Genomic DNA, 25,044 nt, shown 5'->3' with positions numbered 1-25,044 from the left:
CTTTTTTAAAAATCTATAACCATTTTAATCTCAGGGAATTATTTATTTCAGTTTTCAGTTAACTTTATAAAAGATGCTGCTTTTTTTTCTGGAGAAAAAAAATAAAAAATAATAAAAAAAATTAAAGATGCTGTTGACCCTGGAAACCTTCTGAACCTTTTGTTTTTGTTCGACACAAAATAACTATACAGAGCTGTGGTAGTTCTTTAAGTTTCCATGTAACTTTTGAATTAAGACGTACTGATAACCATTTTTTTTTAGAAATTTAAAATAAAGTCTATTGTCTTAAAAAAAAGAAAATTGCTCAATAAACATGCTTTAAGACATTAAGTAAATATTGGCATTTGTATTTAAAAAAAATTTGAAGACAATATTTTCCCCCCCTTTTTACTGAAAATGAATATTGGCCTCCTTGATTACTAATAATTGGCATCGGTATCGCCCCTGAAAAACCATATCGTCTATCTTTAATACACAACAGCCTTTTTTTTTCTTTTTTTTTTTGCTCTTGCCAGTATGACTCCATTATAGTTTGACTTGACAGGAATTGAAATTGGTCTCTAATGCCGACAAATGGCACGGGTTTCCCGCCTACGTTTCTAGTAGCGCTCAGTCCATTTTGGGAATCCCTCTATTACGGGGGCCGACCTCAAATTGTGTAAATGCCATATTTATTTGTCATTTTTTGTGTTCTGGCCGCCGCCGAATCAGTCGGTGTGGCGCCGACTCATCGAACCCCGCCCGTCCCCCTCGTCTAATAGCGTCGCCGCCCCAAATCAAAGCGCTTTAAAACAAGCCGGTGCGGCCTTTAATAGCGTCGTCACATCATCACAGCGTCCTCGCTTAGCTTAGCCTCTGCTACCGCCGCTGCTGCCGCCGCCACTTTGTTGCTCGCTTCAATGATTTATGACAAAAAAAAAAAAGAATCAAGAGAGAGTGAGCAGGAAAGGAGGACAGAAAGAAACAAAGTGCCCCCCCCTCCTCCACTGACAAGCCCGGTTGTGATTGTGAGTCGCTGGCACCTTTGATTGACAAGCTCTAATCAGCTTATCTGCCATCCTAATAAAGTTGATGGCCCGCGGTGCTGCTCTCTACCTGGCACACTGTAAACTTTGGATCGGGGGGGGGGGGGGGGGGGGGGACCCCAGAGGCCCCAAAGCCCGAACCGCTCGGCTTATGGAAACAGGAGTGAAATCAATCCCTAATGAGCTGCATTGAGGGTTTTTTTTCACGCTATTGATTGAAGTCCCTCACCACTTTTATAGACGCTTTCGTCTCCCTCTTCACGTTTTCAATATATTATTACTGTATTCCAAAATGGATGACATTCATTTCCATTCCTCATACTTCGACAAAAAATATCCCAAGGCCAAAAGGAAATGTCATTTTTTTAATTTAATATTGTAAGCAATCAGGGCAGCACGGTGGCTGACTGGTTAGCACGTCCGCCTCCCAGTGCAGAGGACGTGAGATCGAGTCCGGGCTTCGGCCTTCCTGGGTGGAGTTTGCATGTTCTCCCCGTGCTTGCGTGGGTTTTCACCGGGTACTCCGGTTTCCTCCCACATTCCAAAAACATGCATGGCAGGTTAATTGAACTCTCCAAATTGTCCCTAGGTGTGAATGTGAGTGTGGTTGTTTGTCTCTGTGTGCCCTGCGATTGGCTGGCAACCAGTTCAGGGTGTACCCCGCCTACTGCCCGAAGCCAGCTGGGATAGGCTCCAGCACCCCCGTGACCCTAGTGAGGAAAAGCGGCCAAGAAAATGGATGGATGGATTGTAAGCAATCAAAAATGTGTATTATTTTTCACCATTTTGACAATCACCTTGTCAAGTAGCTTAAATGAAAAATTTAGAATATTGACTTACAGCCCCCCCCCCAAAAAAAATTATGTGAAACTCAGTAAGTGCTATAAATGATTCTTTGTATAATTAATAATATATATATATATATATATATATATATATATATATATATATATATATATTATAATAATAATAATGCTCCCCTGAAAGAAACAAAAAAAAGTTTTTTTTTATAAAATAATAATTATATAATTATATAATATATTATATATTTTAATAAATAAGTCAGAGGAAGAACGAATTTGTCACTATATCCAAGTTATGGAAATAATTCTATATAAAGGCATTTTTTAAGGGATGGATATAAAATTTGAAATAAAGGATTAATGACAGGCCACTTGTAAACAAAAAAAATGTTTTCTTTTGTTGCAAAACTGATAGAAGTTCAGAATTCAAGCGCATGCGTAAATCATATAAATGAACTATTTCTTCTTAACCAATTTGGAAACATTTTGTGATTCTACATATTATTTTCAATGATTATTTTTAGAGCTAAGCTAAAGCTAGCTGTGGCGTATGTTTGCTTGTTGCTGCAACTTGCCTTTTAAGTTTCCTTTTGTTTTGTTTTTTTACTAACAAACTTCTCTCTTTTATTTGCGAGACAAACAGAAAAGCCTGCCTGTCAGTTGGGGGGGGCGTGTGTGGTAAATAAATAGCGCCGCATGTCCAAAGAGTGCGCTCACTCACTATCCCTTTGAGGGCTCTCACTGCTTTTGACAAGCCTTTGTTTTCTTTAAATACACTCGAGACGCTGAGAATAGTTAAAAAAAAAACAAAAAAAACACATTAATGCTAAAATGTGATGATGATGATACATTGTGAAGATTTGTCTTTTCTTAGAACAAGAGCACCCCCTCCCTCACTTTCAATCTGACCCAGAAGCATCCTGGCTTTTTGTTTGTGGTCATTACGAGACGACGACGCCCGAGTGGGGAGAAAAAAGAAAAAGCGGGAATTTTAACACCGTTTCTTTGTTCTTTGAAATATATATATATATAAAATGCTCTTTTTGTTCCCCTTCTCTATTAGCGGTCAATTGCACGCCCGCGGTGTGATTGTGGAGTGTGCGCAACGTAACGGCCACGTCTGGACACGTCTGACGTGTGATTGGAGGAACGGCTTTCATTATTTCAACGGCCTTTGTTTCCTTTATTTGATATTTAAATATGACTTTAAGGAGGAACTCGCTTGCCGTTTTTTCAATGGTTTCCTCCACTGCTGACTCTTGTTCGTACGCGTTTTCCCCATGTGACTTTTTTCAGGCTTCTGATTGGCTCAAAAAGGAGTCGTAGCGCAACCTGTTGCTTTAGCCCAGTTTTGCCCAGGACAAATCCCATGTAACCTTTGACATGTACAGCAACTGACTCGAATTGGGATCTTTAGGTACAGTTCCCATACAGAAGATATTAGGCAAAGGGCAGGCTGTTGGCCAAACTTGTTTCCAAACAATATCGCACAAATACAACTTCGAGCCACATATAATCATCCAATCTTGTGTGATTTCCCAAAAAGAAAAGTCAAACAATTGATGTTGCACTTTCCTAAAAAGAAGGCAAACTCCCGATACTGTGCCATCTTAAGAAGGCAAATAAATGATTTTCCTATAAAAGAAGACAACCTAAAAGAAGACGAAATATTCAAAAGTTGTACCGTCCTAAAAAGAAGACATTCTATTGATCTTGCACGGTTCTTGTTCCTAAAAAGGAAACTGTTGACGTTGCAATTTACCAAAACTATTAAAGACTATTAAAAGTCTTCAAAATAAGACATAAAATATGAAATAAGTTATCAATGTTGCACCTTCCTAAAAAGAGAACCTGTTGACTTTTTTACTAAATTTACTAAAAGACAAACTATTGATGCTGCACTTTCTTAAAAAGAAGAGAAACTAAAGTTACACTTTCCAAAAACAAAGTCAAAAGGATTGTTCAATGTTCCTAGAAAAGAAGACAACCTAAAAGAAGACAAAACTATTGGTGCTACACTTTCTTAGAAAGAAGACAAACTATTCAAGTTGCACCGTCCTAAAAGAAGACAATTTAAAAAGGGAAACTGCTGACGTTGCAGTTTACGAGAAGAAAACAAACACTTACTTAAAAAGATGACAAACTGTAAAAGTTGCCATTTCCGAAAAAAACTAAATTTTGTTGATGCTAATTTCCTAAAAAGAAGACAAACTACTAAAATCTAACTTTCCTAAAATGAATATATTGAAGTTGTTAAACATTATATAAATTATATGCATGATATATATTGATATTTTATTGTTTACATTTTATTACGAGGACGTTAATGTCAAGTGTTTGCAGTATTCTACGTAAAATTTTTATGTCGTCATTCAAATGTTTCCGGTGACCTAAAATAAGTGTTCAATTTGGCATTTTTTGCCTTACTGAACCAAACCATAACCTTTAACTTTAAAAAAAAGTTACATAGCAAACTGTGATTTTTTGACCAACCGTTTTATTCCCCCCAGGTTTTTATTTTCGATTTTTATCATTTCCATCCAAGTGTCTTGAGAGCAAAATGTGTGCAGCGATGGAAAGCGGCACACATTCCCAGCGCATCCTTGTTCTTTGTTGCGGGTGCACGGCGCGTTTGACCCGAGCAGGCGTCGCCATTTCAGGTTGTGCAGCTGAGCGGAGGGCTGCAACGGACAGCCGAGGAAAGCGAGGGGTCACGGATTAAACGCACACCCCGCCATCCCCCCACCCCCCCGCGCTCCCCCGCAACCAAACAACCGATCGCGCGGGACCTCGACGGGATTTTTCTTGGATGAGTCAGCCGCCAGTGACGGCGGGTCAGGGTTCGCGTGGCGGGAGAAGCTCAAGACTGAGTTACGTGCCCTGGCATATGGGCAAGGAGAGCAGCAGCAGTTGCCGATGTGCTTTCAGTCGCTTATTGAACAGGATGAGAAGCCAAAAGTAGAAATGCAAAATGAAAACACTCACAAGGAGCATGGAGGTGTTGCTGTGACTTGTCCTAATGTGCAGTAATAACACTTTTTACAGTGGAGAGGTTCCGTTTTTGGAAAATCGGACCAGGTTATTTGTGATATTTTTTTAGGGATGCACGACCAATTTGACGTCATACAGATAAAGCAAATAATAAAGAAATGTTTTCATGTATTTGTACATGTTAGACTTATAGTAGAAAGTATATTTTTATATAAACAATTATCAGCTTACTTATCGGTTATCGACATCGGCACTTTCTAAATTGGTTTATTGGTGTCGGTTGAAAATAGCATTATTGTGCATCCCTAATATTTGTCCCCATTCATCACTTATTTCAGTTTTTTTTGTTTTTAACCCAATTGCGCTTATTCATTTGTTTTTGGGGGCGAAAAAAGTTTGCAAAAAAAACAAAACAAAATTACATGGCAATTACAATAAGCGTCAATTTTTATTTTTATTTTTTTTGTTGCTATTCAAGGTTCCCTTGGGAACAACTCTTTTATTTAAATGTTTTATACATTACATTGTCATTTGTATTTACAAAAAACATGTCATATATTATATACATATTATATTGCGGTGACTTTGGAATATTCGGGAGGTGCGCAAGGGTCCGAAATGTGTTCTGTCCTGCTTGTGCAGCTAGCTTAACTCTTCTTAACACCACAGAAAAAAAGATCCCAGCCGCTCCATTCGCTCTGCGGGGCTTTCGCAGAATTCGCAGTATAGATGACGACGGCGGTTTACGCGTATTTTTAAGCATCCGGCAGCTCGTATTTATGAATCCGCGAATAGTTACGATAGCAGAGAGGGGAAAAAAAAAAACATCAAAAGTCTGCGGTCCTTCCTCGACTTGAATTATTAAATGTGTCAATGTCGCACGCGCGCCATTTATAGTGTAAATTGACAAACTTTCTGGAAAACTACAACGGAACGACACTTGAAGAACTCGGCTTTGATACCTCTCGGAGGAATACGCTGCGGAGAGGAAGTGAGATGGGCTACGCGCACACACACACACACACACACACACACACACACACACACACACACACACAAAATGTACGCTAACTGGTTAAATCTATTTAAGAAACAAATGAGGTGACGGAATTATTGAACGATAAAAACAACCTTATTAATAAGTTTGTTGGGAGATGTTTTATTTAGAAATTCTTCCATCTGGATGAAGAAGTTTATTTTTGTAAGACCTTTAAAAAGAAAAAAAAGAAAAAAAAAACGCCACCCAAACACACACGCGCGCATTGAAAAAGACGCACCCAGCGTGGCGGAGCGCGTATGCATGAATTTTCCTCTTTCGGATGTGTCGCTCGCTTTCTCACTCCCAGCCTGCCTCACCTTTGATGTGCACCCGAAAATGTCATCAGGCGTCAAGGAACCAGTTTTTTTTTTTTTTTATACACTTCTCCGCCAAACACTACCACCCCCCCCCCCCACCGTCCCCCCTCCCCCACTCCCACAAACACACATTTCTACCCACCCCACATATGAGCAAGCCAATTTGCTGTCGCTCACTCATCCCTCACAGAATCCAAAACAAGAACACGTACCCGTTTCCACCGCTATCTGGTAGCCGGCCTCGAGTCGCCGCGATGACCTTTCCAGCCTCTCCGTGTTGTCCAACAGATGCGCTCTCTACAACAGCCACAACAACAAAATGGAGGACGTGTGAGGAAGGAAACACAAACATTGATTTGAGAGAGCGCCGGGACGCATTTCAAAAGAAACGCGTCGCCAGCCTTAAAACGCGGCGACCGAGCGTGTCCGACGCAACGGCGTCACGGTTGCCAATAACCTTCACAGGTAACAATGTGTTTATATGCTGACGGAATAGCAAGCGCATGCATGTCGGGGATGACAATGACTAAAAACAACCGCCGCCACTTTGAGGTGGTTTGTTTCCAGGGTGACAATTATTATGGATCCAAATCCAGGTCAAGAAAGTAAAAACCCTGCCACAGTTCGGCCTTAGCCTTGATGCTAGCTAGCTTGTTAGCGCCCTAGCAGGTAAACAATCACCATGGGAGCTAGCTAATGAGCAAGCTAGCTAGCTAGCACCTGAAAGTAAAAACCCTGCCACAGTTTGGCCTTAGCCTTGATGCTAGCTAGCTTGTTAGCGCCCTAGCAGGTAAACAATCACCATGGGAGCTAGCTAATGAGCAAGCTAGCTAGCTAGCACCTGAAAGTAAAAACCCTGCCACAGTTCGGCCTTAGCCTTGATGCTAGCTAGCTTGTTAGCGCCCTAGCAGGTAAACAATCACCATGGGAGCTAGCTAATGAGCAAGCTAGCTAGCTAGCACCTGAAAGTAAAAACCCTGCCACAGTTTGGCCTTAGCCTTGATGCTAGATAGCTTGTTAGCGCCCTAGCAGGTAAACAATCACCATGGGAGCTAGCTAATGAGCAAGCTAGCTAGCTAGCACCTGAAAGTAAAAACCCTGCCACAGTTCGGCCTTAGCCTTGATGCTAGCTAGCTTGTTAGCGCCCTAGCAGGTAAACAATCACCATGGGAGCTAGCTAATGAGCAAGCTAGCTAGCTAGCACCTGAAAGTAAAAACCCTGCCACAGTTTGGCCTTAGCCTTGATGCCAGCTAGCTTGTTAGCGCCCTAGCAGGTAAACAATCACCATGGGAGCTAGCTAATGAGCAAGCTAGCTAGCTAGCACCTGAAAGTAAAAACCCTGCCACAGTTTGGCCTTAGCCTTGATGCCAGCTAGCTTGTTAGCGCCCTAGCTAGCACCTGGGGCTAAAACCAAACTGTGGCAGTGTTTTTACTTTCTGGACTTGGATTTGCCACCTCTGGGATGCATCGATAAAGTTGTACTGCTACCTTCGCTGCCATGCTAGCAAATCAATTCCATTTCCACTGCCTTCAGTCGAGCAGACTCAAAAGCGAGACTCGCACGTCGACACAAACAGGGTCTGCGTTTGATGGCCTCTCTCATTCCCGTCGAATTTTGACACTCAAAAACAAGCGAAAGCAGTTGATGCCCACCACATGAGCGACGGGGACAGGGGGAAGAAGTCAAATCTGGAGATTGGCTTTGGCTGTCAAAACACGTAGCAGCTAATCACGCCGAGGAAATGGAACAACATGCAAGGACGGGGGGAGGCGGCTTGGAAATGAGTCGACACACTTTTCAAAGTTTGACAATAAGAGGAAGGGGATGGAGAGAGCTCGGCTTCCATCTTTTTGACAGATGTCATTTAAAATAGCGGAGAGGCTTTTTAGTAGCTAAAAGCCAGGGCAGGGTGAAGATGGGGAAATAAAGCAAATGCGAATGTGGAGGAAGTGACTTGTTTTTTTGCCGTGAAAAAATGTTTGCTGATGTATATTGTTTTTGAGAGTGAAAAGGGAAAGGGGAAAATAACAATAATATCATAATATAATATAATATCAAAACTATGTATCATTTCGTTAGCTTTCACGATGAAATACTGATGCGTCACAAATGATCAATATTCCGATGTTCCGTGTATCGTTACACACCAACATTAATCGAGGTAACTAGATTCCTTGACATCATTTTGTTGGTAAAATAGCCAATGTTAGCCATATATTGTGGCAAATTTAATATCGCCATATCACGATATTGCCGCTATCGTTACATCTCTATTAACCAGTAGACTGAAGTAAGTATTGATGCTAGACATCTCGATATTTCGAGTATCGATACTGGGGGAAGGCCAACATTTCAATGTCGAGCTCGGTCAGGGAATGAAATAAGCTCGGATATAAAGAACTCCTTCCTTCCCTTGGCTTCTATCAGATGTCATTTCAAAAACCGGAGATGCTTTTTTTTTTTTTCCTTTTCCCGTTAGTATCTAAAAGCAAGGGCAGGCTAAGGATGTGTGGGGGGAGCAAGCGGCAGGAAGTGAGTTGTTTTTTGGCGTGGAAGTGGGAGGCGGTGGCGGATGGCGACAGCGCCGCGTTTGGGCTCTATAATGAGCCCCCACGGAAGAGCCGAGGCGGCGGCGGCGGCGGCGTATTGACGCGCGATGTTGAAGCCAACACACCTCGACCGTGGCTGCAGTGCGCGCGCGGGCACGCTGACAGAGTGGCGCACTCCCCCGGCTTCTTCAAAGAAGCCCAAGTGATTAGTATGTTATCATTACCATTGGAAACGTGATTTTTCTATTCCCTCTTGGCAAAAGGTGACACGTCTCGGGGAGAGACGGCCGGCAGACTCGCTGCGATGGGAAGCCACTTCAAAGACTTCTCCCCCTGAATCGCTCTCGCTTCTCTTCCTTCGTTCTGGGCCGGGGGGGGGGGGGGGGAGGAGCTAGCGCTGGAGGTGGCAGAGTAGGATGTGTGTGTGTGATCATTAAGAATAATGCGCCCCGAGTTAGACGGCGAAAGAACCCGAGGCGAAAGGGTGAGGGTTCAGCCGCTAAGAATGCAATAATGACACGCTGTGACGCTCCTAATAGTGACACAAGCCCACCGGGGGCAAAAAAAAAAAAAAAAAAACCTCACTTAAGGCAAGACAATAAGAAGCCTAAAATCAAGAATTGCACCAGAACTGTTGCAGAAAATATGTGCTGGTTGTTATCGCAAACATTGAGATCAATATATTGTTAGGGCTGGCAATCGATTCGATTCGCTTCAATTCAATCGAGATTGACGAATTATGGAACGTCAATTCTTCTTATGCAGGCATGATTATAAACTCCGCAAACAAATTCCAAAGTCAATTTTGCGGAGCCCGTAAATGGTTAAATAATTCAATAATTGTAAATAAAGATTGCTCTTAAAGTGCAATAAGTAAGTTCTTTTATTAATGTAAGAAAATAATTTTAAATTCATGTAAACTTATGGGGAAAAGGAGATAGTAAAATAATCGATTCATGGTTTTATGATATCAGGCTCGAAAAAGGATAATCGATTTGATATCGATTATTTGATTTTTAAACCCAACCCTAGTTGTAATCCTTCCCTACAGATGCTTTATGAGCAGTCCGTCACCGGACTAGCACAGAAAATTGTTACTGACCCGACACACATTCCGGCAGGAGATTCAGGGACCCCAGAACCAGACTGAACCACTACAAGAACTCATTCCTGCCGACATCCATCAAACTGCTTAACAACCGACATTAACTGCTGCACTTTTTATTTAATTTAATTTTATCTCTTTCTATTCTGTTGTTTTCTCTTTATTGTAAACCGCAGCTGGACGGAGTCCAGGAAAAAGTTCCCCACGGGGAAAATAAAAGTGTATCGTATCGTATCGTATCGTATCGTATCGTATCGTAATAAAAAAAAAACTGTTGTTAAATACAACTCTGTAGGACGGAAAGAAATGACCTCAGGCCGAGCATTTAAATGCATTACAGGATAAATGTTGTAAAAATGCCAGCGCAAACTCCTCCTTTTTTCATCTGACACCTACAATTTCTTGTGAGGAGGCGCAAAATTGGTGTTGTTGTTGTTTTTTGTGTGTGCGTGCGTGGTGAAGCGCTCCTCACTTGTAAGTTATTAACAGGAAGCCGAGCTGGAGCTCAAAAGAAGAACTCTCTCTCCCCTCTTCTTTTCCGCTCTCCTGCCTCTTTTTTTTCTTCTTCTTTCTTTTTTTCCCTCCCAATATCAAACGCGGGCGGTTTCTAACACCATTTTCCAAAGTTCAGATGATTTCCTTATTATTTCAATAAGGGGCGGAGGAGGAGGGGGTGAGTCAAAGTGAATAATGATGACAGCTGTGATTCCGACTGACTGTGTGATCTTCCGCGCCGTTTGTTTGGGACTTGTAAGACGAGGAATTACAAGTGTCAAACAGCTGTGAATATGGCTGCTAAATATTTAAACATGTTTTGCAGCTGAAGAGAGAAGGGTGAAGAAAAAAAAAAAGTATAGTTCCCCCCCACCCCCCCCTTCTTTCTTTAAAGCCAAGCTTAAGTGCGTATAAGCTGTGCCAGCCTTTGAAGAATGGCGTCGAAAAGGCGAAAAGGGGGCACCCGATCGAGGACGATTACGCCGACGGAGCCGTCGGAAAAGGAGAGTCGACAGGTGAGGTAAACGCGAGGTGTCTCCTGACCCCGAGGTGAAGAGGAAATTAACAAAAGTGTGGGAGGAAGACAGGCAAACTCCCGTACAACTAAATAAAACGGGAAGAGAGGATAACAGCATCTGGGCCTGTTGGGTTGGCGCTCTTAAATTATGAATGGCTTTGAAAAAGGAGCGCAACTCCAGAGATTGTAGAAAGAGAGAAAGAAAAAAAAAGCAGCTTGAACGTTTAAAGGCGGCGGCGGCGGCGGCGGCGGCGCTTTGCAGCACCTGCGAAGAAAGGCGGCAGCCGGTCGCGCCTCGCAGGACCCCAACGGGGTTCGCCAAAATGAGCCAAAACTCAATATTGACATTAACCACGTAGCGTAGCGCACGTCTGAATCGCAGTTCTCGGGTTGACGGTTCAGGTTCGGGGCTGCCAGGCTTCTTTATTGCAAAAACATTCCAAAAGTAAAATAACAACTTCATTGAAGCAAATAGCTCCCTATTGTTTTCTACAGTAAATAAAGTTGTACAAAATGTTTAAATATCGGAAGTACTGTTTTGAAATTTTACTTAATCGTAGTTTTAATTTCAAACAAAAAACAGAAGCTGCAGGGCCAGCAGCATCTCTGGAAATTGAAAGAATTACTTCCCTAACACTTTTTGAAATGGATCTAATAAGATCAAAATGCTGAAAACTGACGCCGATAATCGGCCATGGCAATCAGTCCATCCCGACTTAAATCAATGGTAGTTATCACAAAAAACGACCAGCAGGTGTCATCAGAGTATAAGAGATCAAAACCAGGGCCTCTTTTTGACAATGTGTTCACCAGGAATGTGAACATTGATGAAACTTAGCTATATTCTAATGCTAATTTCTGCAAAACGGAAACAGATTGAAATATCATTTGTTTTCCTGATGAAAGAAGAGAATCTTTCTTTTGGCAGCTTCCATGTTTTTATAGCAATAGAACAAAGTATTCAGTGGGCCTTGCAAAATCAGTCCAAATCCAGTTGGAAGCATCAGTGAAAATGGCTGGGAGTGAATGAGTGAATAATGACATGGTGAGCTCTCACGACTACTCGGAATGGAAAACACAAAAAATGGAAAATACAGTTCTTCGTCGACTGATGAAGTCGTGGACTCAAAGGCTGCCGTACTTTCCCAACTGACTGTCTTCAAAAAAGGGCAAACTCTTCACTGTCTTACGTTTGAGAGAAAGAAGAAGTAGAGAAGTTGGCCTTTCCGGGAATTCATTATCTTTGACTTGGCCTTTAAGCGCTTCAATCAGACCAAAGTGCGTCCAAATGAGCCCAATTTAATTTCCTGCGCAACACACGAGGAGGGCAAATGGAAATTTCAGTGGCGGGAAGGTGGGGGGGGGGGCGATTTAAATAGTCAGAGAAGCACTTACCTCTTCACGTAACTTTATCAACTGCATCACGAGAGTCAGGCAAAGCGATGGAGAGAGCGGAAAAGAAAATGAGAGAGGAAAAACACATCCAGGAAAGAGAAATCCGTCACGCGGCGGCGCACGGAAATTAACCGTGACGATTTTTCTGTTTGCACGCCGAGCGCTCGGAAATCAGCAGACAAACGTGCTAAACGCAGCCGAGCGCTGACTTCTTTTTCTCCCCCCCCAACAAACAAAGATCAAGTTGTCGCACTGTCACATTAAACAACGGCGAGGAAGTGGAGAGCCGCGGCTGGCAGGATCAGCTCGCGTTACCCGGGAAGTCACACAAAATCATGTCGCACCAGCGCTATAGTATGCGCGAACATTATGCTCAAAATATGTCAAAACATGGACTTTACCATTTCTCACCTGTCACTTTGGTAAATTCTCTGGAATGGGATTTTGCACGGCGGAGTTTCGCGCCGTTGGAGCGACGGGAATTAGTCGTACACATTTTTGATAAAAGACGCACTGAAACTCAAGTCGATCAAAAAAGGAATTTCAGAGGGAAAAAAGTCAAGCTGGCAAACGCCAGGTTTTAAACTCTAAACTCTTGCAAATGTGCTCGTTTTTGGGCGTTACAGAAAGAGCACAAGAACTGCAATGAACAGTTGTGGATTTCGGCGAACAAAACGCACACCCAAAAAATGGATATGCGATGCGTATGTTACGTTATTGACAGCAGGGGATGTTCACGATTCACGAGATTACCAGATCTGTGTTTTTGTTTGCATTTATATTTCAGGGTAACTAACGGAAGGTGAGTTTGAAAGTAGAACACGTTGGAAACATATCGTTGCAAACTTGCAATATTGGCACGTGCGATATTTATTCATTTACGGAAGTGGATGAGAGCCAGTGAAGAGGGAAAAAAAAAAAAGGTTGGCAGGATTCGGACTTAAATCACAGCATCCTGAGATTAAAGTGAGAATTCTCATTTGATTTTCAGAATTCTGAGAATAAAGTGAGAATCCTGCCACCCTTGTTTTTCCTCTTCACTGGCCCTGATCGTCTTCCGTATTAATTAGATAAGAATGACGTTGAGCCTGATTTATATTTCTTTAATTCGATAATAAAAAGGTAGGTACGTGTTAAAAATCACAACAATATCGATATCGCGATACGAAAGGGATCGATGTCTGTGGTACGTTTGGCACTGTTAGCATAGCCAACTCTAGACCATCCAATATTCCCGTTTCATCGAAAAGAAAATATTTGGAGTCATTGATGCTAAACACCAAAAGTATGCTAGCGTTTAACAAATAAACCAACGATGGCTCGCTGTTCCATAAATATCAACAGTGTCCATAATGTGCAGAACAGCTTATTTTGTGAGTTGCTTATTTTCTTTTCCACAAAGAATTTGTTCGTTTTTTTTTTTGCATAAAACAAAAAGTCACTTGAGCTACTCCGCAAGGTAAACAAGTATAAATGTGTCTCTTCCTACAGAGCCGCTAACAAGATGCGACTTAATTCCATCCACACAGCAAGGTCGGCTTATTTAAAAGGGCAAAGTTTAATACAACACTAAGGCGGGTGGGGGGGGGGGGGGTCGTTCTTATTGGAGAGTAGCAGATCCTACGATGGCTCAATGGGCCGCCAAACAAAACTTCTTCTCAGCTGGTTTGTGCCGCCTGACTGATTGCAAATCCTCACGGGAGGACTCGCACAAAAGCCTGGTTGAGATGCGGCTTTTTTTTTTTTTTTCCCATCTTGATTTTCCTTCGCCCGACGGCGTCTTTAGCGCGGCCAACGACGACGCTCGCATTGTGGAACGCCGTGAATGTCGTAATTATGCCGTCTTCGTCTTGTGTTTTTGTGGTGCCAACCAGCCGGCCAGCATTCAAAATTGCACTGCTGCAATTTTTCTGTTATGATAATCAGCATTTTTTTTTTTTCAAACAAATGATTTTTTTCTCTCCAACCAAACGCCCCCCCCCCGCCCCCCTCCCGCCGCCCCCTTACCCCAATACGGAATTCGACACAAGTGGTAATGCGCTTCCTTTGTAGCTCGGGAAAAATCTGGTCGGTGCCGGCTCAAACCGGCGCAATCTCTCGTGGCCAAGCCTTCTGCTGCCACTGAAATCGAAACTATTCGGCGTGTCGTTTATGTGTGCGTGCGGGAGGAAGAAAAAAAAAAAAAGACGGGGAGGGGAAAAAATGTGCCTAGCACGTGATAGTGCCAATTCCGCCTCTGCCGGCGTACAGATAACGAAGAAATGTGCGACTCTATTAAATGGTCCTTTAGCCATTATCGCAACTTGCCTATTTACTTAAGCTGGAAATCCTTTTGCCTCGTCACCGCCACGTTTGTGAGCCGTAATGATCGGCAGGAGCGACGGGCTACGCCGCGCCATGCGGGCCCGGTTTACAAATCGCCGGCAATTAAATTGACCCCACTTTGCCCCCAACTTCTGGTCCCCTCTCTTTCTTATCGCCGCCATCTCATTAGATGAAGAAATTTCTTCTTCTTTTTTTTTTTTTTAAATACTCAACTCGTGAGTACCTAACAATTATTGGGATAAAATTTTAAATGCAAAACCCGGCCAAGGAATCGTACAGACCATCAAACATTGGTTTATTATTACTGTACTATATATTTTCAATAGCGTATTCTTCATGATTATTGATTGCACAAATAAATACATTTAAAATACATAATAAAATATAATAAACTAAGTAAAATTGCTTACTTTCTTATTCAGGAAGACTGTGTTGTTTTTTTAGAATGTAATTTTTAAATATTAATACACATCATTGACGCACTTCTGTGTTATAGTTCTTAATGTTAGTTTAAAAAAAACCTCTTTTTTCAGAAACAATGTATTTTATTTAAAACCGTGAGAACTCGAGAAATATTGCAACAAGCATTTGATATCTAAATCAATTTAAAAATACATCATAAAATATAATAAATTGCTTAATTTATTCTTCACGAAGACTGCTGTTTTTTTAGAATGAAAAAAAATCATTAAAAAAAAAATATTAATACACATCATTGACACACTTGTGTGCTACAGTTCTTAATGTTAGTTTTAAAAAAAAATCCTCTTTTTTCAGAAACAAAGTATTTTATGTAAAACCGTGAGAACTCGAGAAGTATTGGAACAAGCATTTGATATCGAAATGCAAAATGAGGCCAAGGAGGGAAAACAGAGTCACGCCTGCCATACAACACCGGCCTCTTAAAATAATATGAAAGAAATGCATTCACCAAACTGTGTATTTTTTCATTACTTTATAGAACACTCTATATTTCATTAAAAATTGAATAACAGCCATAATAAATAAGAATGTACATTTTGGGATTTTCTACAACTCTTTCATTTTTTCAAAATATGATATACTACCACTGTGGATTTGAAGTTCACAGTGTAAAGTTTGACTTAGCTTTAGAAATAAATGTCATTGTATTTACTTTATATTTTAGCCCAGTAAAAAAAAAAAAAAAAAAAAACAGTTCTCGTTCAAATGTAATAATGTCCAACAAACGTAATAATTCATTGGGAAATTTTCAGTTTGAATTCCTTTAATTAGAATAATAGGCAACACTAGATATAAAAAAATCGTCTTTGCTATTTTGACCATTTCTCATTTTCTGCACGTAAATGCTCAAAATGACAATATTTGTATTTGAGGGGGGAAAAAAATGGAAACTGATCATTTTGCAGTCGTCTTTTAATTTTTCCTAAGCTGTGTGTAAAAAGCTATTTTTAACAGAAAGATGAATTGGATTCCAAACGAGACGACGTGATACTTCTTTTTGGGCTTTTTTTTTTTCTCTCCTTGATGGGCGGCCGTCAGCGTCTCAAACGTGACATCGGTGACAGCCCATCTCCTTTCCGACGTGCGTGCGTCACTTTAATGTCTCGCTAATTTGCCAGGAAAATATGCATATCAATTAGGCGGCCTGGTTCGGCGCGCACACACACACACACACACACTCATGCACACACATTCACATATGTTTGGAAGATGGTGGGTCATCCTTGAAATGGTAATAAGGGGACGTTAAGAAGAAAAAAAATCATGCCATATTTTACTCCTAAAGATAATCAAATTTATTTTAAGCTAATGCAATTTTGCATTTTGAATTGTCACAATCTATAAATGAGTCAAAAGATGTATAGTCCAAGTCGTAGTGTGTGTTCCATACAGCCCAGGCTTATTAGTAGTAGTAATAGTGTGATTTTCAGCATTTAAAAAAAACTCACTTAGAACCAAACATGCAAAACTTGGCCAAAAAGGAAAACAAGGCTGAGTGGTAAAGTTCATACAGCCCTGTCTTTTTTTTTTTTTTTTTTGCTGTATTCTTCATTATTTTCAGCAGTGCCTATTTTCATAGCTGCTATGCAATAAAGAACCAAATTTTATTTTTTTATGATAAAAATTTGCTTTGAACAAGATTTCAAATGCAAAACTGGGCCAAGAAGGAAAACAAGAGTTCATGCAATACAGGCTTATTATTCATGTATTTTTCCAGACTGTCAAGAACTTTTTTTTTTTTTTGGCTGACCAATTACAAAAAAAAAAACTTTGATTTTCTGATCATAACATACTTGACCTATGTTGCACTTTTAAGACATGACCAAAATTGCTGTGAATGAATATATTACTTTTGTTAATGCAGGAAAAATTGTCATTTATGTTCCACGCTTAAAAGTGACTTTTATGGAAAACACTGCGTGGTGTTTTAATAAAATTTCATATTTTGATGAGTAAACTTTGAATTATTTTTGTACTTTTAGCATAATTTGAGGTCATTATTTTTAATGGCGTGTGTAAATGAAAGGAACAGATTTCAGTTTTTTGTGCAAGCTTTGTTTTGCGCATTTGTCAAAATTTCAAATGTAAAAAAAAAAACGTGTGTTCTGAGTTAATTTATTGTTTAAATTTTATAGAGCTTAAATGTTTGCTTTTTAAGGACCACAAGGCTTATTTAGCTATTTAAAGACAGGGGGAGAAGGGGGGGGGGTGGTTATTATTTTAAAATTGTTTAATGCTTAAAAGTGACTTTTATGGAAAATACTGCATGGTGTTTTAATAAAATTTCATATTTTGAGGAGTAAACTTTGAATTATTTTTTTAGTATGGGGTGATTGTTTTTAATAGCATGTGTAAATGAAATACGTTTTGTTTTGTGCATTTGTCAAAATGTTATTATATTTTGTTAAAAATGTTAAAAGACGCGTTTTAAAAAAAAATACATTTAAAACAACTTTTTAAGGAACACAAGGCTTATTTATCAATTTAAAGTCAGGGGGAAAAGGGTGACAATTCATTATTTAAAATTGTTTAATGCCGAAAAGTGACATTTAAGAAAAAATATTGCAGATTTTTAATAACATTTGAATACTTTTTTTCACTTTTGACACTTTTTGGTGATTCTTCTTCTTCTTTTTTCTTAACGAATGTGCAAGAGAAGCAAATTTGAGCATTTTGTGTTTGAGGGACTATTTATGGGGCGACACCCAGCTGTGGCGCGACTGCCGTTTGGTATTGAACTGCTGCTTTTCATTGTGTGCGTGTGCGTGTGCGTGTGTGCGTGTGTGTGGGTGCTGGCAATCTGGCCGGTCCCATGCCCCGCGTCGGCCCAGCTTTGCATTAAACAGTGTTGCTTCCGCATGACTTGGTGACAATACGCCGGCGTCGTCCTCAGATCTGGCGAGGATGAGGGGAGCCCACCCCGACCGACGCAACCCCCCCCATCAACCCCCGGGCCTCGGAGTCGGCCCCCCACACCGGTCGGTGGCCAGTTGGGCCGGGGCTGATTAGCGCCTCACCTGGCTCTCCGAGGAGCTGGCGTCGTCCCCCAGGAGCTCGTTGCGCACCTCGTCACTGTAGGCGATACGTGACCTTTTCTGCCAGGAGGAAGCAAAAAAGAAAAAGGGAGGGGGCGGGGGGCAAAAGGAGAAAGCAAAACGGAGAAAGATGGATTAGTGCTGTTGTATGGTGTAGCGAGAAAAAGAAGAAGAAGAAACCGAGCATGCATTCCTTAAGCAAGGGGGCCCCCTAATGGAAATGGCCGACAAACGGGAGGCACAACAAACAACTTCTGGAATGACAAAAAGAACAAATCTCCAATAGACGGTTTAGCTAACCAAAACAGCAGCACCTGTCAAAAATGCATGGTGGGCCTTGTTGTTTTCTTCTTCAGAATTATTCTATCCTATTTATGCAGTATATTGGTTACTTTAATTACACTTATATACAATACACAATTACAATTATACAATAATTTATACATATTAAACATCACAGTGAGTCACAATCACCTGTTCAGAAAAATTGAATTAAAAAAATGAAATGTATGGCCTTAATGTTTTCCTATTTTCAATATTGTTTTGTTTGTTTTTATTACATGTTATATATTCATATGGTAGTGACAAAAGTGGTTAAATACTATAGGGTTAATCATACAGGGGGTGTTTTGGACCTGTTAAGTTTAGAACTGGGGAAAAAATATTTTAAAATGCGAAAAAAAAGACCTATTTTGAAGCTCAAACCTCTTTTTTAATAAAAAAAAAATAGGAGGGCCTTTTTTTTTTTTTTTTTTTGAATTACTATTATTGTTTAACCTGCATAGTGTAGTTAATATTTACATGGCCTGAGAAGAAGATCAAAACTGTTTTTAAAAAATTTCCCCAAATTTTTTTTGAAATGCATACATGTATTAAGAGGGCATTGTTGTTGTTGTTTTTTATTATTATTTATGGTATATTTAATTTATTTACATGGTGCTCAAAGAGGAGATGTTTGATTTACACACAGCAAGCCACACTGACCCATAAACATGAACAAAACTATAACATAAAGGTTCAAATGAGAATGTATTGTTGTTGGAAGTGGTCCTTGCTCAGCTGGGGGGGGGGGGTTGTCAAGTGTGTGTGTGTGGGGGGGGGGGCTGTTGTACTGTACTAGGTAAACTTGTGCCACAGGGGTAGTGCCAGCATAAATAAATCAAATCTCGTCACTGGGATGGGGGAAGTGGGGGGTCTATTATGAGGAAGTAGCACTTGTCAGCACTAAATCTTTTCTTGGGAGGGGGCACTGGAAGGAGGGAGGGGGGGGGGGGGGCTGTCACCGCTGTCATCCCAGTGCACTAGCAAACTCTGTGATAGCGCCAATGCTGGGACTCAGACAGGGAATAATTCATCAGCTGGTGGTGGAGGGTTGCACACGCACACACGCAGGCACAATAACAGGGAATGTCGTGTCCAAAACGTGTGTGTGTGTGAGGCGAGGTTGAGGAGGGGCGCAGACAAAAATAAGACACCCACTTCACAAGCGGCTGCAGGAGTGGGCTGCCGATGGCGCACTTGTTTACAGACGCCCGGCCTGTGAAAAACAACGTGTCGACGTGCCCTCTTAAGCGGAACGTGCGGCGACAGCACGCGCGCTAAAGTGTTTACCAAACCGCATTCGCACCACCGACAACCCGAAGTCCACCCCACCCGCTTCCTTCCCGCCCAGCCCACTCGCACCCTGTTCTGCCTCACTGCTGCTTCAGGAGGTGGGACAAAACTCAAAGACAAACAGCATGACTGTACAACCTATTTCATAAAGCGCCATTTGGTTGGATTTTAGTTTACGTTTGGAATGAATTCAACGATGAGCTCACTTGCATGAGGCCACATGTATTATTGGGGTGCTTCCCATCAAGGACATAAATCAATTACAATAAAAGCCTATATTTTTTGGCTCGTATATTACTTGTCACAGATTTTTTAGATAAGTTGTACATTTTTGAGGAAAATCATAATGCAAGGGGGAAAAAAATTGAAGGAAAGAAATGAATACTGTGAAGAAAACAGTTAATTAATAACTGAGTGCTTGTAATGAGAGAAACAAATAGCATGAAGAAAATAATGCATGTATTTTCAATAGATGATGAAGGAATGACAACATTTTATTGTAAGTGAATGTTTTTAAAAAGTTGTATTTTTTAGGAAAAAATGTACATTTCGCAGGAAAATAGAAATGGAAAAAATAATTGATATTTTATTTCATATTTTCATGATAAAAAGATACATATTGTGAGGGGAAAAAAGTCAGATTTTTTTAAATACTACTGAAGAGAATTTTCAAATATTTTCAAGAAAAAAGTTAAATATTGTGAGAAAAAATGATATCTTTGAGAAAAAAATATTTCATATTTTTCTACATCTTTTTCAGCAAAAGTTATACACACTTCATAGAAAATAGAAAAATAATTAAGAATTTTTACCATATTTTCAAGATAAATATGTTAGAAAAAAAGCATTTTAAATAATGTTTTAGACAATTTTCAAGTATTTCCGAGACAAAAGATAAATATTGTGAGAAAAAGTCTGACATTATTGAGAAAATAAATCTTTAATATTTTAAAATAAATTAGATTTTTTTTTTCATATTTTCAAGATAAACAGATAAATATTATGAGAAAAATATATATATTTTTGCAGGAAAAAGGTCAATATTGTGAGAGTAAAGTCTGATATTTTTGGAGGAAAAAAAACAAATAGGGTTAGGGTTAGATCATCAAAATTAAATCATGAAAAAAATTATACACATTTCACAGAAAATAATGTATATTTCTGATTTTTTTTTTTTTTGATTTATGTTTGATTAATAACAAATAAAGCCACATTCACACATCAAGACGACTGTAAGCATCAACGGCGTGAATTTGCAATAGCGCTCCTGATTTTGCAGAGGAATAAAGAAACCGAAAGCACAAAAAAAAAAAAAAACACCCACATATTCCATTTAAGTGGAGCTTCATCATAAAGAGCCCGGGTGCAACTTAGGGGGAGCGCCGACATGCAGCCGTAATTGAGACGGGGACGCGTCACGAGCGCCATTGATTCCAATGTCTTCAAAAACAACAAACGGCGACGGCAGGTGTTTCTAAATAGCTGTTTGCGTGTGAAGCACTTTCGCAATGCGACGGGTAACAAAGGCAAAAACGTATAAAAGGACGGGAAAATGTCAGCGCAATGAAAGCGACGTTTCCCACCTGCACCCGCGAGCGTGGAGGGGTTTTCGGATTTCCCCTCTGGAACAACAACACATCGCCCAATGATGAGCACCAAACATCAACAACATCTTCCAACATTTGCTCTTTAATATGCTGACACATTTCATAATAAGCAGAAAAATGTGTGAATTCATTATAAACAGTGGATATAAAAAGTCTAGAGACCCCTTGTTTCATTTTTGTGACGTAAAAAAAACAAACACAAACAAACTTTGCCCGTCATTAACTCATTCACAGGCAGCCATCTCCACTGAAGCAACCCTCTTCGCTCCCTCTCTGTTTTACTGAATTTTGACTGATTTTGGAAGGCCCACAGAATATTCTTTTCTATTGCTATAAAAACATCTATCAATCTATCAAAAGAAAGATTAGAGTCTCTTCTTTCATCCGGAAAAAAAAGTATATTTCTATCTGTTTCCGTTTTGCAGCAATTAGCATTAGAATATAGCTAAGTTTCATCATTATTCACATTCCTGTTGAAAACACTGCCAAAAAGAGTTTGTTGCAACATGGCCCTGGTTGATCTCTTATACTCTGCTGCCACCTGCTGGACGTTTTTGTAATAACTACCATTGCTTCCAAAAAAACAACAACTTTTAAACGTATAAATACGTCTTTGGGAGCAAATGAGTTAATGTGACCTATAACCCTGTTTTTTTTTTCATAAAAACACTATAAAAATGACAAAGGCAATGATGCTATTAGGCTAACAAAACGTCAGGAAAAGCATTCGAGAACAGCTGAACTTCAATTGGGGTTAGGACCAAAAGAAATAATTCTCAAAACTTTTTCTGCCATTAATGTGACTTCACTGAAAAAAAAATATATACCTTTTTGAGAGGGGAATTAAAAATAAACAGGCTTAGATCATGTATTTATTATTATTTTATTTTTATATTATTATCATACTATGAGGCTAATGATTTCGTTCATTTCATGTCATTTTTCAATTGGGTTGTAAAGGTTATAGGTCAAATAACAGTGGGGGGGAAAAGTCTTAAAATGATTGACCTTGGTTTCATTTATTACTGCACAAAAACCAGGGTGAACCAGGGTGTGTAGACTTTTTATATCTGCTGTATATGGATACAGAGCCAGCGTCTTTAAATAAACCTTATTAATCAGGCTTTGTCATCTAAAAAAGAATGGTCGCTTATTGCAGAGATAAGGGAGGAGGAGGAGGCTTGTTTTCTTGTTTTTTTTATCCTTTTCAAAGGTCTGTCTTTTGTCACTTTTCTAATCTTGGGTGAGAATTTTTTGCATTTTATTCCCAGAAGCGCGCGCGCGGGAACACTACAAAGATACATCTTTAACTTGATGCAAACGCCGTCAAAACAGCGCCGCTGCGCAGGTGTTGGTGTCCTGTCAAAAAAAAAAAAAAAAAAAAAAGAAGGGATGACATGGATTGCTCTGCTTAAAAAAAAACATTCTTCATCACCCATCAAAACATAATTACATATGCACGCATAACATTCATATCAGATATGCTAATCAGTTTTGCATAATCCTTTGTGTGCATTAGCTCATTATTGTAACGTGGATTTTCTCCCTTTCAAGAAAAAACTTTTTTTGTAATTTTCAGCATACACTGTATTGGAGAAGACACCAATAAAGTCACAAATCTGTTACCCCCAAAAATTATTTTCAAGTAAAAAGTCGTTTTTTGTGTGAAGTCAGATTATTTATAAAAAAAGTTTTACATTTGAGAAAAATGTCTTAATCTAATGACATTTTTTACACAGTATTTTCTAGATAAAGTAAAATATTTTCTGGAAAACTCGTGAGAGTTAGGTTTTTTTTAATTTAAAAAAAAAAGAAAATAAATGAATAAATACAATTATTTATACATGTCTACAATTTTGAGAAAATTTGAGAAAATAGTATCCCCAAAAATATAAAGTGTTTTTTTTTTCTTACATTTTCAAGATGAAGTCAAACATTGTCTAGACATGTCATGAGAATGACATCATATTTTTCATTTGTTTCATGATACGGTTCCCCCTTTTGTGTGAAAAACTGTCATCAGTGTGGTTTTTAAATCTCCCTGCTGATAGAAACGAAAAGAGACCGTTTGGATGTTTTAATGATTTCCAAAGTGTCACGTGCGCGGCGGCCATTTGACGGCCCTCCAACTGTTCTTTGTGCCCGCAGCCGCGAGTGACACAAGGACAATTGCAAATAATGGCGTGCGCCTGCAAAGCTGGGGAGAAAAATGTAAACAGTTCATTAGATGGGGGGGGGGGGGGGGGGGGACGAATAAAAGGCGTGTATATAAAAAAGGGGAAAAAAATACTACCCAGGGGCAGAGTGTAATGAGGGGCCCCTGAAGTTCCGTGCTCGGTTTGGCCAACCGCACGTGGCTGCTGGCATAGCGTGAAGTGCAATTAAGCACCGTCACTGCAAGGTGGCACCTTCCGAGGCCGAGACGAGGACAAGGAGGGGGAGGAAGAGGAAGAGGAAGAGGAGAGCGGCCAATGTTTGCAAATGGAAAAAAAATAACTGTTTGCCCATCTTAATCCGATGCTACACCTTCAGATTGTATTTGGCTAGAGCCAATTAAGAGAGAGAAAATAAACTTGTTCGTGTTTGTATGTTTAAAGTTTGCATTTAAAAAATATTTTCCCCAAAACTTCTTTTGCTCCCCAAAAGAGCACCAACACTTTAGTCCAGAAAATTAAAAAATATATATATTTACATTTTCAGATGCTGCTTATCCTGGGAACTTTCTGAACCTTTTGATTATGTTTGGCATTAAAACAAAGAAATGTGAATGTTTAAGATTTCAGGGTTTTTTTTAATTTTGGAAAAAACAGAGCTATGGCATTTACTTCTTTACGTTTCCATTTCCATTTTTAAGATGTACTGGTAACTTTGGGAGCTCCCTGAACCTCCCAAAATGTTCCCACCCCCCACACTTTTTTCTGAAAATGAATATCAGCTTCAAATATTGGTTATCGGCCTCCTTGATTACTAATAATCGGCAACTGTATCGGCCCTGAAAAAAAACGGTACATCTCTACAAAATTGTTTACATTTTTTCTTAATATCGCACATTTTATCTAAATTAGCCAACATTTTCCAATCTATATACAAAATCTTTTAACTTTTTTTTATGACTCATCTTAATTTTTTTATTTTCTTGAAAATTGCAAATTTTTCAAAAAATATTACACTTTTTTCCAGAATATTGACATCCTATTTTTTTTAACCTTTTTTTTCATTTTAATCTCTTATTTTCTTTGATTTTTTAGTGCAGACCTTTTTGTTTTCTCTTGACCATCCAGTGAAAAGCAAGCAGCCTATTACAGTAAAGCACGAGCCTGATTTATTTTTTTTTTCCAGACGCAAGCAAGCACAGGAGGGTGCCGTTTGTTTTATTTCCGTCTTTGCCGACTTCCTTGACTTCGCCGCGTTCGCTCGCACGAGGGGCTACTGTACACGGAAAATAAAATGAAAAAAAGAAGAAGAGAGCCTCCTTCGGAGAGAAAGGCGACGGCGGCGGGGAAAAGAGGAGCCGAGCGCCTCAGATAACAGCATGGGGGCCCCTCTCATTAGCTCACAGGTTGGCGCCTTTGGTGGCTTTCCACTCCACGCCTGCATTGTGTTCTCCTTCCATGAAAAAGCAAAAGTGTGTCGCCCAAAAAAAAAAATCAATCATTAAGAGCGCAAAGAGTGAGGTGAGGAGTCTTTTGTTTTTTGGAGTTGAGTTTACTTTGCGGCATCCATTTCACTTCAGATGACCAAC

At 39.8% G+C, this 25,044-nt stretch overlaps 1 protein-coding gene across 4 annotated transcripts in view; it reads right to left on the bottom strand.

The window, feature by feature from the left end:
* vti1a (vesicle transport through interaction with t-SNAREs 1A) overlaps positions 1-25,044 on the bottom strand; it is a 106,201-nt gene that overhangs the window by 68,480 nt on the left and 12,677 nt on the right. For 2 of the 4 annotated variants that reach the window (XM_077551500.1, XM_077551498.1), the window contains exons 4-6: positions 18,064-18,141; positions 12,239-12,259; positions 6,388-6,472 (exon numbers count right to left, since the gene is read on the bottom strand). In XM_077551500.1, coding sequence (XP_077407626.1) covers positions 6,388-6,472; positions 12,239-12,259; positions 18,064-18,141 — 184 coding nt within the window. The remainder of the gene's footprint in view (positions 1-6,387; positions 6,473-12,238; positions 12,260-18,063; positions 18,142-25,044) is intronic. The other 2 variants (XM_077551501.1, XM_077551499.1) reach the window with 1 other exon arrangement.

The sequence above is a fragment of the Vanacampus margaritifer genome, chromosome 18, assembly GCF_051991255.1.
Source record: "Vanacampus margaritifer isolate UIUO_Vmar chromosome 18, RoL_Vmar_1.0, whole genome shotgun sequence".
Lineage (NCBI taxonomy): Eukaryota > Metazoa > Chordata > Actinopteri > Syngnathiformes > Syngnathidae > Vanacampus > Vanacampus margaritifer.
Note: the sequence above shows the minus strand (reverse complement) of the source record. Positions and strands in the feature narration are given on the sequence as shown.